At 40.2% G+C, this 15,399-nt stretch overlaps 1 protein-coding gene across 1 annotated transcript; it reads right to left on the bottom strand.

The window, feature by feature from the left end:
* Window positions 1-393: 393 nt before the first annotated feature.
* On the bottom strand, window positions 394-834 carry LOC113040853 (uncharacterized mitochondrial protein AtMg00860-like). Its single transcript, XM_026199057.1, has one exon. It carries the CDS (start codon window positions 832-834, stop codon window positions 394-396), a length of 441 nt encoding a protein of 146 aa, XP_026054842.1.
* Between the last annotated feature and the right edge of the window lie 14,565 nt (window positions 835-15,399).

Below are 15,399 nucleotides of genomic sequence, written 5' to 3'. Positions count from 1 at the left end.
CGGCAGAGTGGCGGGATCTTTTCTGATTCCTCTACAATCTCCTCAGAGGCATGGATACGAGACAAGGTGTCGGCTTTGATGTTTCGGGGAAGGGGCCTATAGGAAATGGTGAATTCAAAACTTGTTGAAGAATAAGGCCCATCTAGCCCGGCAGGGATTTAGGCATTTAGCTTCTCTGAGGTATTGTAAGTTCTTGGGGTCAGTTAATACGGTAAAAAGGTGAGCTGCTCCCTCTAACCAGTGTCGCCACTCCTCTAAGGCCAGTTTAATTGCCAGAAGTTTGTGGTTTCCGGTGTCATAATTCTTCTCAGCCGGACTGACTTTCCAGGAAAAGAAGGAGCATGGAAGGAGTCTTGGTGCGTTCCCCTGCCGCTTAGACAGAACTGCTCCCACTCATGTCGTCGAGGCATCTACTTCAACCACAAATAGGAGCTCTGGGTTAGGGTGAATTAGGAGTTGAGCGCTGGTGAATGCTTTTTTAAGGTTGTTGAAGGCTTCAGTGGCAGATGGGGTCCAGGACGGAGACTTGGGCTTGCCTCGAAGAAGGTTTGTTATAGGGTTGGTGATGGTGCTGTAATTCTGTATGAAACGGTGGTAGAAATTGGCAAAGCCCAGAAAGCGTTGAAGTTCTTTGATGGTGTTGGGTACTGGCCACGATGAGATTACCTCTATCTTCCCCACATCCATATGGATGCTGGTGTGGTCAATTACATACCCCAGGAAGTGGACTGAGGACTGGTGGAAAGTACATTTCTCTGCTTTTGGGAAGAGTTGGAACTGTCTCAGCCATTCTAGGTCTGCTCTGACGTGCTGGTGATGTTCGGCTAAGCTCATGGAGTAAAAGAGCATATCATATATACAATGATGAAGTGGTGAAGGTACCTCCGGAGCACCTCATGCATAAAATCCTGAAAGACTGAGGGGGTATTGACAAGGCCATACGGCATTACCCGGTATTCATAGTGGTCAATAGGGGTCACAAATGCTGTCTTCCACTCACCTCCCTTGTGGATTTGGGTGAAGTCATACACACTGTAGAGGTCTAAATTTGGTGAAGATGGTGGCTCCATGGAGTTGTTCAAGAGCAGCTGGGATGAGGGGAAAAGGATAACGGAACTTAATAGTGATTTTGTTCAGTTCCCGGTAGTCAATGCAGGGGCACAAGCCTCCACCCTTATTTGCCACAAAGAAGAAACTTGATGGGGCAGGGGAGGTGGATGGGTCTATATAACTTTGTTTGAGGGCTTCTTCGACATACTCCTTCATGGCCTTCTTTCTGGGCAATGATAGGGGATACATTTTATCAAGGTGAGCAGATCCGTAAAGGAGACAGTTACTTGAGAAGGATTGGAAGAATGATGATCTTATCCTCTTTACAGATAGAGTGGTGGGGCACACACCTCAGTGCAGATGTTGGAGGAATACTTGGAAGAAGACAAGATGAGATATTCTGGAGATATGGAGATATTCATTGGAGGAGAAGAGATATTCGCTGGAGAGGAGGTAAGTAGACTGGTAATCAATGAGTCAATGCTAGTAACTAGACCAGAGGCAGATTCCACTGTGTAGGCACGAGATCGGACAACTTGTGAGACTAAGGTGCTTGCTTAAATATGGTGGTTAATGGGTGAGGGGATTACCAACAGGTGCTGGTGATTAAAACTCAGGAGATGGGGTGAACTGTGATTGACTGGGTAATGAGTCTGACCGATTTTTGACAATTATTGTGCTTGATTGGCCAGCCAACTCACCTGACCTGAACCTCACAGAGAATCTATAGGGTATGAGGAAGATAAGTAGCATCTATAAAAGCAACCTGGTGCCTCAGCAGTGCCACAGGCTGATCACCACGCTGCGCTAAAGCAGTAGTTCATGAAAAAGAAGCCCCAACCAAGTATTGAGTGCATAAATAAACCTGCTTTGGAGATCTTGAACGTACTGCTTTGTAAATCTTTTTTTGATTGATCTTTGAGAAAATATTCAAATTTTTTGAGATACTGAATTGTTTATTTTCCTAAACTTTAAGTCATACCATCAGAATTAAAACAAAAAACTCTTGAAATATTTCAGTGATTTTGTGCAATGAAAAACTTTTCCATGATATTCAAATCCTTTGACATGCACCTGTACTTGTAGTTTAAAAAAGATGTTCCTGTTTGCTTCTGATCAAAGATCCCTTTTTGCCCTCATAATGTGAGACTGCATTTCTAGATATCTATTCCTAGATAAAAGGGAATGACAACCAACATTTAGAAATCATGAAACAATGCAGAATGTTTAGAGCATTTATAGATGGATTAGACGGCATGCAATTAATATATCATAAATTAAAAAAAAAAGGATTTCCTTGCACTTTCCCACAATCAGTATAAACAATTAGAATAGACAAACAAATTCAAATCTGACTAATCCAAACAAAATAAAAAATTATCCATTACATAAAGCAATAAACACATGCATCCACAAACATAAACATTTGTCAAATCATTTCACTATCCAGCTGTACGGTGAACCTTAGAGTAGTCAGTTCCTTTTGAGACTGAGATGACCTAGTTTACCTGAATTCATGCTGAATTTGGAAATTGATATGCTTTAGAATGGACTGCCTTGTGAGAGTGGTTCTCAAATGCTTTTGCATCAGGACCCAGACTTTACACAGAACATCAACAGGCTTCCCAACACAACAGACCCACTGTAAATGTTGATATAACACAAAACTTTAGTTTCTTTCATGCAATTGGTGATAAAACAGCTCAGTGCACTTAACAGGTCAACATAAATCATATTTATCCCAAATGTGAACACAAGTGTATTATAGTCTAGGTTGTATTCTTTTGCTATCCTTACTTTGTATGATTTTATGTTATGTTATTTGCATTTTGCATTGTTTTTGCTGGCTGGACACAACCATATCAGAACAGATCTGCCACCCATTCATTTATGTTTTGCAACTGCACCAGTTGACAATGACTGCCTATAGGCACAACACAATAAGAAAGAATATGTGAACACACACAAACAGACAGAGAGGAACACTCTCTCACGCCTGGATGCCTTCAAGCCAAGGAACATGTGTCTGTGCAGAGAGAGACAAAGAAGAAATCAAGGAGCGAGAAGATGAGGGGGTTAGAGCTAAATGTGGAAGTGTTGAGAATAACTCAAGAGTCAATCCCACAGGGTAGGAGTCATGACCCCAAAATGGGTAACATGTCTGTTCTGATAGGTATATAGATAATAGAATATATAATAGATCATAGAATAACTATAAAAATGCATGTTTTTACAGTTTGACATGAAACGTAGCCACATCTATAAAAAGATTTGAACAAATATTAGCTTGCACTCTTGTTTTTATATTGTTGTTGTTTTTGTTATTCATACTGTCATGTTAAAAATGTTAAATGTAATTGGGCCTGTGCAGTTCATTTAAATAATTTTTTATTTTTTTTATTTTTTTTTACTAGGGTGGGCCTTGATGTCCTTTGTAAAACATTCATCTTGATGGGAAAATCAGGTGTCTCCAGATATAAGCTGAGACGTATGGGTATGTGTTAACAGAGACGCTCACACACCCACAACTGAGGTGAGAGTTAAATGGAGAAACTGTGATTATGTCAAATGATAGTGTGTCCTAAAATAAGCACTCATTTGGGTGTCTGTGTTTGAACTTGATAAATGAGAAGACACTGCCAACACGTGTATGCGTGTTTGAAGTCATATAATAAAAGTACACTTCAATTGTGTATTGCAAAGGGAGTAGGACAAGTTGCAAGCTGAAATCTATTTACGCTGAGGGATTTGTCAGAGACCTGAACCCAAAGCTTGAGCAATAGTAGTGATGATGCTTGCCTGAGCACACCACAAAATGCTTACATTCTTTATTACTGGGAGAGAACTATAATCATGTCAATGTTTGCATCAAAATAATGTCAATAAAACAAAAAGAATACTATCCCATAGTGCTCTTCTAACAAGCATTATGCACATGTGAGAACGAGTGTTTGTATGTCAGTAATGACGCAGTTCATGAGTTTGTTGCCATTAGAGTGAATCACAAAGGATTCTCTCATCATCAGTACTTTAATTCATCTTGCACTCTTAGATCATTGACAGTCACTGTGATTAAGCACATGTGTTGTTGTGTGCATCAGCTATCCTGTGTTGATCATGCTGTCAAACTGGTGTGGAAATAAAGAGGCAACGAAAGCGTGAGAGACAAATTACAGCTCTTGCTGAGTCTGCTCTTAGTTTGGGCTTTTGGGCCACGTACACAAGTTTTGTGAGTGAATCCCCTGCAGATCTGTGAACCTACTGCATATGTTGGAAGAAGTGAATTGTGTTTTATGTAAAAATCGCATGATATTTGAATAACGAATGGCTGGTCACCATGTTTGGCAATATATTTAGTTCTAAAAGCTATCATAATGCCTGGGTTTTTGGCTTTGTTTTCCCAATTGAAATGCTCTCTACAGCTCTCTTGCAGTATATGCATTTGTGTTCATCTTCTTGCATGCAACAATTGGTTGATTATGTACAATGCCTGCATACTATTGGTCAAACTACTTTTGATAGTTTACCTTCAGCAAGTATGATAACAATATTAAAACAAAGCCAAAAATCTGGATGTTTCAGGCATTTCAAAAAGCCCTACTGAGACTATTGGATGAGAACAAAACTTGAACTGAATTTAGCTGGATAATGACACTACTGTCTTATGTAGAGTGGCTTTCTAGATGGATTGAATTTGTCTTGTAATTAAAGAAATGTGCCACATCAACCACATTATTCAACTTGAGCTGAACAATGATACTGTTGTCTTTAATTGAAGCAACTATTAATGAATCAAGACACATACCCCTGTTTCACATGCACTTTTTATATCATAATCATTTTATTTTTTAGCAGGCCATAGGGGACATCACAAGCAATTTATCATACAAGAATCAACAGTATTGCAATGCAATTTAATGAGCTATGAAATTGTGTAAGAGAAATAATTCCTGGTATTTACAAATGATCTCTTTGTTTTCCTTTGAATTTGAACTGGACTGAATTTAGTTTTTCCTGGCTAATAAACAGTTATTTGTTAATTGTGCAGATTTGCGTAAGTTTCTTTCTGTACAATAGATCCCTCCATAATTAACATTTTAGTGAATAAATAGAAAAGATTAATGCCAATATATGCAAATAAATTGTTTGCAAAATTGAACTGTATCAACCAAATATTGAAACAGGTGAAACATAATCTAAACTAATTACTCATATGGAAAAAACTTGACTGAACAAGCCATGAGTTTGATTAGTTTGACCAGCTGGAGGGGCATTAAGAGAAGAGAACAAAGCAGCATTGCCACCAAAACCATGATTTCTTTGGGCATATGGCACATATTGTCCAAAATTCCTGAGACAATACTAATATTAAAATCATTAATTCAAGTCTGTTCTGCGAATGCTTTTGAGTTTTCTTCAGTGCTTGAATGTTCCTGTATCAGCAAATCTCAACAATGTGTTTCAGGGTTTCATGATCTTTTAAAGTATGTGTGTGTGTGTCTATGCACAATCAATTATGGGTATGTTTCATCATCTAGATGAAAGGAATCATTCTGAGAAATAGCTGTTTTAACTATTATATTAATCAAGAGAAGCAGGCATGAGAAAGCTACAAACTTTTATGTCTAAACAAGTCACACTTGTTCCTGATTCCGATTATGTGAGTCATTTTCTTTCTATTTTATGCACTAGCTGTTTAAACCAAAATTTAAAACAGATCGATTGAACCTGCAAACTTGGACTGACAATTCACAGGCTCACAACACATAATCAGCTGCAGACAAAAACATCACTATTTATGCTGTAGCCTGAAGCAGCAGTTGCAAATATTCACACAAACAGATGAAAAGAACATATATGCATCTCTTTGTGTGTGTGCGTGTGTGTGTGTGTGCTGTTTCTCTAACCTCTTTAAAATCTGTTTATGTCTACTAAAACCAGTCTTAATCAGCAGGAATTTTCTTGGTGTTTTTGAATAGTTTTCCAGTACAAGCAGTCCAGTACACATTTCCAGTACAAAGTCTTGCTTTCTGAAATATTTAACAAAATAAGTTTAAAATCAATAAAATCTGAGTTTTAGGCTCACTTCAAGCAGCAATATAACGCTATGTCATTTGGCATCTCAAGTAAATGCAACTTGATTTAAGATATCTTCAGATATTTTTAAGTTGTGAGACCTAAATTTGTGTAATTACAGCCTGGTTGATCATGTGACAACGTGTAATTAAAGATGATATGTTATAAAAAAGAAATAAACGTGTGCCTAAAATACCAGTTGGACCATTAACAGATTTTCATCCCTAGTCAGAGCAAATTTGTATAGGGTGATATTTATCTTACTTTTGTGATGTCTTTTTTGTTATTGAAACCATTTTTTTTAAAACAATATTCTGGTCTGCTAATTTGATTGGAACAGTGGTGATATTTCATATTCAAACACTTTTCTGTGTTGAGATTCAGTGCTTGATTCTGCTCTGGCTTTGATTAAAACTATTCTCGTTGACAGAGTGAAAATATACAAAAATATACAAAATAGCTGGCTACATTGTGTCTGGTCACATCGACATATAGATATCAATATAGATATACTGTATGTACTGTATATACAGTCAGGTCCATAAATATTGGGCCATCGACACAATTCTAATCTTTTTGGCTCTATACACCACCACAATGGATTTGAAATGAAACGAACACGATGTGCTTTAACTGCAGACTTTCAGCTTTAATTTGAGGGTATTTACATCCAAATCAGGTGAACGGTGTAGGAATTACAACAGTTTGTATATGTACATCCCACTTTTTAAGGGACCAAAAGTAATGGGACAGATTAACAATCATAAATCAAACTTTCATTTTTTAATACTTGGTTGCAAATCCTTTGCAGTCAATTACAGCCTGAAGTCTGGAGATCAATTAGACATCAGCGTACGCTGAGTTTCATCCCTGGTGATGCTCTGCCAGGCCTCTACTGCAACTGTCTTCAGTTCCTGCTTGTTCTTGGGGCATTTTCCCTTCAGTTTTGTCTTCAGCAAGTGAAATGCATGCTCAATCGGATTTAGGTCAGGTGATTGACTTGGCCATTGCATAACATTCCACTTCTTTCCCTTAAAAATCTCTTTGGTTGCTTTCCAAACACCAAACTACCCGAAAGACCATGGAAAACAACTGTGGTGGATGATCAAAGAACTCTTTCCCTGGTGAAGAAACCCTTCACAACAGTTGGCCAGATCAAGAACACTCTCCAAGAGGTAGGTGTATGTGTGTGTCAAAGTCAACAATCAAGAGAAGACTTCACCATGTGAATACAGAGGGTTCACCACAAGATGTAAACCACTGGTGAGTCTCTAAAACAGGAAGGTCAGATTAGAGTTTGCCAAACAACATCTAAATAAGCCTTCACAGTTCTGGAACAACATCCTATGGACAGATGAGACAAAGATCAACTTGTACCAGAGTGATGGAAAGAGAAGAGTATGGAGAAGGAAAGGAACTGCTCATGATCACCTCATCAGTGAAGCATGGTGGTGGTAGTGTCATGGCGTGGGCATGTATGGCTGCCAATGGAACTGGTTATCTTGTATTTATTGATGATGTGACTGCTGACAAAAGCATTAGGATGAATTCTGAAGTGTTTCGGGCAATATTATCTGCTCATATTCAGCCAAATGCTTCAGAAATCATTGGTCAGTGCTTCACAGTGCAGATGGACAATGACCCGAAGCATACTGCGAAAGCAACCAAAGAGATTTTTAAGGGAAAGAAGTGGAATGTTATGCAATGGCCAAGTCAATCACCTGACCTAAATCCGATTGAGCATGCATTTCACTTGCTGAAGACAAAACTGAAGGGAAAATGCCCCAAGAACAAGCAGGAACTGAAGACAGTTGCAGTAGAGGCCTGGCAGAGCATCACCAGGGATGAAACCCAGCGTACGCTGATGTCTAATTGATCTCCAGACTTCAGGCTGTAATTGACTGCAAAGGATTTGCAACCAAGTATTAAAAAATGAAAGTTTGATTTATGATTGTTAATCTGTCCCATTACTTTTGGTCCCTTAAAAAGTGGGATGTACATATACAAACTGTTGTAATTCCTACACCGTTCACCTGATTTGGATGTAAATACCCTCAAATTAAAGCTGAAAGTCTGCAGTTAAAGCACATCTTGTTCGTTTCATTTCAAATCCATTGTGGTGGTGTATAGAGCCAAAAAGATTAGAATTGTGTCGATGTCCCAATATTTATGGACCTGACTGTACGTCTGTGTTTACACTTGACATTAATATGCGATCACTGTTATCTGATCAAGCAGATCGGATCATCAGTCAATTAAAAAATGGCGTGTTTACATCATCAGTTGACTTTTCTATCTTGATAACTGATCGGACCTGTCTTTCCTGCACAGTATTTAAAAAGGTCTACACAGAATGGTCCAGTACAAAGTCAACCTAAAGTGGTGGGTTTTCTTTTGAAAAGCATTTTCAGTCGCGGGACATTGTACAAATTAAAGATAAGTGTAGGAGTCTCACCAGGGCCGTAGCTGGGGTTTGCGGGGCCCCGGTGCAGGTTGTTTGAAAGTGTTTAATTTGTATGTTTGTTCTATTTATTTATGTGTGCTATTTACAGAAGTTTTTTTTTCAAGTTTGTAGGTGTCCAGGTACAGAAAACGAATTATTAAATTAAAATAGCACTGCACAAATAGTCTTCAGTGTAAAAATCAAATATACAATCAAACCAAAATGTATTCATCACATTATCACAGTTTATTCGCTATAGTTTAGAAAATGGTAATAAAATATGAAAAGAATTCAGAGTTAAACTGTCAGAACAAATGAATCTTGTGAATAATGTCTGATAACTTGGATAGAAAGTTATGTAATGGTGTCATGATGGAAGACAAAGTAAATGCAAGTAAACTCTTTATTGACAGAATATAATGAGGAAAGCTCCGGCTGACGGTGGGTGGCACAGGGATCTCGATGGACAGCACTGGACAGATGAGAGGGTGAGTAGTGTGTGCTGGTGAATGACAGTGATAGATCCAGACGATGACGTAATCCACTGAGAAACACGGAACCGGAACAATGACCCATAACACTGAAAACGCAGAACAGGAACGGGAGTGAGACAGACATGCAGCACGGAGGACCTCAAACAACGATCTGACAAGAGAGATGAGAAATGGATGAGTATTTAAAGGTGAGTGTATTAGCTGTAGCTGGCGCCATTAGTGAGATCCGCTGGCCACTGATCAGATAATGATGATGATGATAATGGTCATGCCCACTCACACACACCCACACACATGTAACAGACTGACAGTCGCTCCCAGCAATCTACAAAATTCTCACCAAAATTTAAACACAAACTGGGGTCCCCTGTCGGAAACCACGTCTGTCGGGAGGCCATGTAAGCGAAAGACGTGATCTACGATGGTCAACGCTGTCTCCTTGGCTGAGGGTAATTTGGCCAAGGGAATAAAGTGTCAAAACTCCCGTGTTGCCCTGAGAGGGCAGGAGGGCAGTAATAAAATCTAGTGCAATATAGGACCAGGGTCTCGAAGGGACTGGCAGCAGTTGAAGTAACCCATCTGGGGGTTGATTGGAAGTCTTATTAGTGGCACAAAACGAGCAAGCCAAAACAAAACTGTGAATGTCACGAGCCATAAATGGCCACAAGAATCGTTGCTTGACCAAAAACTTATTACGATTAACTCCTGGATGACAAGCCACATTGGCACAATGGCCCCACTGAATGACATTGTACCATAATCCCTCCGGCACAAATAACCGATTCTGTGGGCAACCGGGTGGAGGCATTACCCCTTAATAAGGCCGTCTTGACCTTCGATTCGACCTCCCATGTGAGTGTGCAGACAACTAGGGTCTCAGGTAAAATACACTTGGGAGTAGACAAGTGTTCAGAACCGTCAAAAATTCGCCATATAGAATCATGTTTGATGTTTTTGGAACCTGGGCAGTACGAGAGAGTAAAATCAAAACAACCAATTCAAAGTGCCCCCTGGGGGTGTCAAAAGCAGTCTTCCATTCACCCCCCTACCTAATGCGGACTGAATGATAAGCATTACATGTAAATCCAATTTCGTGAAGATCGACATTCCCTGCAACCTCTCAAAGGCTGAAGACATCAACGGCAAAGGATAAGTATTCTTTACCGTGATGCTGTTCAGTCCCCGGTAAACAATACAAGGTCGCAGAGATCCATCTTTCTTCCCCAAAAAAAAGAACCCCACCCCCGCAGGAGAGGAGGAAGGGCGGATGAATTTAGAAGCTAGAGAATCAGAAATATATTTCTCCATAGCCTCCCATTTCGGAACAGAAAGTGAATATAACTTGCCTATAGGCGGAGACTTACCTGACAGTAAATCTATGGCACAGTCATAGGGACAATGCAGAGGAAGAGAAGCAGCACAAGACTTACTGAACACTTCCTTCAGGTCAAGGTACTCCGCGGGCACGTTAGACAAATCCACTGCTTCCTCCTGAAACACAGACATAGAAACAGACGGACAGGCAGACACAAGAGAAGTCATGACACTTCTTACTCCAGGCCAAGACAGATCGCAGTTGCCAGTACACTTAGGGGTTGTGATGGATGAGCCAGGGGTGTCCAAGAACTATGGGTGTGAGAGGAGAGTCTAGTATATAAAAGGAGATGATCTCAGAGTGGTTGCCTGATGAGATGAGGTTAATATCTCCAGTGGTGAGTGAAATGGTAGGAAGTTCTTGACCTTTGAGGGAGTGTATAGCGATCTTGTGTGTGAGTGGCTTGAGGGGAGTCTGTAGTTTGTGCGCAAGTGTATGGTCCATGAAATTACCTTCAGCCCCGGAGTCCAGAAGTGCCTGACAGTTGTGAGTGTGCGCTGACCATCTCAGTCTTACTGGGAGGAGTGTAGATGTGGATGAGGTCTTCACGGCGGAGATCCCACCCGATAGTAGCCTCATACTTACTATCAGGCTTGGCCTTTTACTGGACAGTTGTAAGCTTAATGGCCTGCTCCACCACAGTAGAGACAAAGACACCTTTTCTTCTCCTGCCAGGAAAGCTGAGCTCGCCCTACCTGCATGGGCTCGTGATCATAGACGGGGCTGACCATGCCCCCGCCGGTGACTCATGGACCAGCAGCTCCTGCAGGATCCGTCACTCTACTCGGGACAGTCATGCATATACTCTCTGAGCCAACTCAATCAATCTGTTAAGGGATGTCGGAAGATCCAGGGCGTAGATCTCTCTCTGGAAGCAGTCAGCCAACCCATGCAGGAACATGTCCAACTGCGCCGCCTTGTCCCATTGATACTCTGGCGCTAATGTTCTGAATTCGATAGAAAAGTCAGAAACCGACCTCTCTCCCTGTCACAGGTCCGCAAGTATTCTGGCGGCCTCTCTCCTGGCAATGGCCCAATCGAATACGCGTGAAACGAGACGCAGCATGGATCTTGGTTCTCCCACACCACAATCCCCCATAATGCCGCTCTCCCAGTCAACAGCGTCAACACAAATGTGACAAATGTGATTTGCTGTTGAAGGTCCTGGGTTGGAGAGAAAAATGCATAGAGCATCATGTTAGAAAAGCTCTGCAGCAATTGGGTTCACTGGAAAATGACTCTGGAACTGGTAGGCGGGGCTCTGACTGGGAGGGGCTCTCTGGTGGTGTGTGGGGGTGGGGGGGGGGGACGGCCGGTGTCGGCGATGCAGTGGGAGCTCGCAGGAGTTGTAATTGCTGGGTGAGCTCGGACACCTGAGCCACCAAAGTCTGTACTGCGTGACACGTGTTGTTGAGATTCTTCAATCAATAAGATCAACCACATTCCTCCAATAACTTTTATACATACATATTTTATACAGTCTATGGTCTAAGCTTATGGGTCAGTCATGTGATGAAGAAACGACTCAAAAAAACAGATGACTCGATAGATGAACTAATCAATTCCGACTCAAGACTCGGTAAAGCCTATAGGTCTGTCACGTGATGAAAGGACGACTCAAACCCGAAGACTTGTCAGATAAGAGGTAAGGTGAACTAATCATAGACTGAAGACCCAGGTAAAGAATTAATTCATATTTTCTATTTATTATAGCATTATAGTTTTTTATTTTTGTAGTGTGATCAATGTTTGCGTAGGTACTATTAGACAAGTTAGGGAAGTAACACATAAGATTTTAATTATATTTGATAAAATGATTGAAATGACTCGAAAAAAGATTTGTCCATTTTGCTGAACGAGACTCAAAGGTCCGAGTCAGTAAAATTATCCAAACTTCCCATCACTAATGCAGACGCAATGGCTGGATTCCGTTTACATTACACTGAGATCCGTCCTCTGGACGAGGACACGCTGATTGGATAACATTCCGATCAGAAGTGTGTTTACACTTCGGACAACATCTGAATACAATGTGCCAGAGATGCTCACAAGTCTCTGAGCTAGAGTCCAAGTCAAGTCTCAAGTCTCTGAGCTAGAGTCCAAGTCAAGTCTCAAGTCTCTGAGCTAGAGTCCAAGTCAAGTCTCAAGTCTCTGAGCTAGAGTCCAAGTCAAGTCTCAAGTCTCTGAGCTAGAGTCCAAGTCAAGTCTCAAGTCTCTTTATTATATTAAGTCTCTGGTTATAATAAATGTTGCATCACGTACAGCGACCCATCCAAGCTGCTTAGAACACTGCATAGCTATATATAAGGAATTCAAAGCATGTAATATGTTATTATGACAACTCTATCTATTAGCATACAATATCAACTTTGATTTTGGTATATAATCAGTGTAAACAGGCTATTGCAACATGACAAAAACACCAAGAATGCTTTACTTTTAAGTTAATATCTGTATTTTGCATTTATGGATTCAGTAATGGCCTTCTGTCTGTCCTGGCTGTATAGCTGCACACCTCTTGTCTGGCTTAAGAATGAACAAAGCTACGCTGACTTATGTTATTCATACAATACCTATTCACAAATAAATATCAAAAACAAAGCCGGCTGCAATGAATTTCTGTGCAAAACAGCTTTTACTACAAACACTTCCACACAAGAACATTGTTATCACACAAGAACATTTTGATAGAGAACCAAAAATATTTAAAGTAGATAAAATTCGAATAAATCAAATGGAAATGTCTACATACTATTACTACTGTAAACTTTGCAAATAGGACATCAGCCCCTTCAAGTCAATGAACAATAACAAAGTGGGCTGCAATGAATATCTGTGCAAAACGTCATGGCTCCGCTCCTACCCAATGACAGAGGCACGCAGGTTTTTTTTTCACTGGAGTACTCACGTGAAGGATGCGTGCACAACTAATAACTAATATCATCACGCTATAAAGGGTTGGCCTGCGCTGGGTGCGCCCCTCCCCCTATAACTGTTCTGTCTCGCGGAGGAGCTCATTTGTGTGCATCTGTGTGAAACGCGCTCTGAAACACGCATAGGAAAAAAGAGCGACAGAAAGAACGGCTCCCCTCCAGCCGTGACTCGGCTCCCATCGTTCATGTTTATGAGTCGTTCAAAAGAATCGGTTCGTTCGCGAACGTCACAACTCTAACAGCGAGCTCATCTGACGTTTACTAAAAATTAACATTGTTCACGAGTCCCGGAGCTCGAGTCCGAGTCGAGTCTGAAGTCTTTCGAGGACGAGTCTCAAGTCGAGTCTGAAGTCACTGTTTGTGCGACTTAAGTCGCACTCGAGTCCGAGTCTCAAACTCGAGTCCCCATCTCTGCAATGTGCATGTTAATGCCAAGTGTAAATGCAGCCTAACAGTCACGGTTTCCCTCAGTCCTGCTCATTGCTCACTGGAATAATTGCCCGCACCTGTTTGTAATCACCAGCTAATCAGGGACTCTGGCTGTGTTCAAAAGCTAAGGCAGTTGAATTGTTGTCCTGCTGCACTATCACCCAATGATTATACTACAGACAGCATATTTTTTTAGCTCAGCTGTGTGAAGGATACATCAATGCTGCTTTCAGAAATCAGATAAAAGGATCTCAGGCTCAGCCAGATCTGATTCTTTTGTATAGCTGTTCACATTTTTGTTTTAAATGTTGCCAGTATCAGATTTCCCGTGTGAAAAGAATATGGTTCTGAACTGAATAGCATACACAAAAGAACAATATGAACAGGTTTGCCAGTTTTTCACAACAAAATCTGCCCAATTGCTTCTAAAAACTAGTCTTAAACTCTCCCAATCGCATTCCGGGGGAAAATATTACATTAGTGTGGTCGATTCAACCCATGAAGTAAAAAAAAAAAAAAAAAATCCTGCGGCAATGGTGAAAAATATAGCCCAAATCTGTGGGAAAACAGAGGACCTGGCAAATTTCGGTATGAATGATCAGACTGCAGTCGCATTGCAAAACATCTGGGCCCGTATTCACAAAACATTTTATCTGATTACTAAGAGTTTTTAGCTAAGAGTTTTCTTTTAAAACCTGTTCACAAAGCTGCTGAGACAAACTTTTACTAAGGAATAGAGAGAAGTCTTAAACTAAGAGTAAGAGCGGGGTCGACCTCATTACAATGGATGATGTCAGCATGCTTACTAACTGCACACAGTGATTGGCTGATGGGGAGGGGTCTTTGTCAGATGTTAATTCATAGAAATATTACAGAATACAATGTTAATTACCACATTAAAATAAAGATTTTAGAATGCAGGCCAAGTGTCACTAATTAACCCTTTAACTGTCACCCCGTCCCGTATACAGGACACCTACATTTACTTCACTATATTACAATTAAATCTAATGTAATCTTGACAAACTATATATCGTTGGAAAGTTCTAAGACTCCCAAATATTTATTTTACCAATGTTTTTTGTTAAAAATTAAGTAGGAAAAGTAATAGATTATTTTATGACAAGAGTTCACCCTCAAAAATCTAAATTATAACAGGAGTTTTGACCTTTGTTTAAAAAAAAGCCTTTTTTTTTTTTTTTTTTTTTTTTACACATTTTAGAAATCATCAGAAATCTCAAAATCCATGCTTTGAAACCCATTTTAAATTCAAACATTGCATTACCATCTTAATGGTACATCAAAATCATGTAACAAAGTCAATTTCAGTCACGAATTATATAATTTGTAGGTTTGTATCATGCACATTCAAGTCTATCTTCAAAAATGTGAGTGACAGTTAAGGGGTTTCAAATAATATACTCTATATGTATATGAACTTCCCATGCAAGAAAACTGATGCAAGTGCTTCTTGACTCGAGAATGAGCCAATGTTTCATTCATTATCTGGCTCGGCTCGGTGTTCATCTTCAGTTCTCTCTTCACAGCAGTTCAGTCAATGTACTGTTTGAGTAAATGAATTACTCCAGGATATTGGTT

Source organism: Carassius auratus, chromosome 23 (genome assembly GCF_003368295.1).
Source record: "Carassius auratus strain Wakin chromosome 23, ASM336829v1, whole genome shotgun sequence".
NCBI lineage: Eukaryota > Metazoa > Chordata > Actinopteri > Cypriniformes > Cyprinidae > Carassius > Carassius auratus.
The sequence above is the reverse complement of the archived record's forward strand: the minus strand, read 5'-3'. Positions and strand labels throughout refer to the sequence as shown.

Excerpts from the sequence above, each read along its gene's own strand:
- LOC113040853 (XM_026199057.1), bottom strand. The coding sequence starts at position 834 with ATGAGCTTAGCCGAACATCACCAGCACGTCAGAGCAGACCTAGAATGG.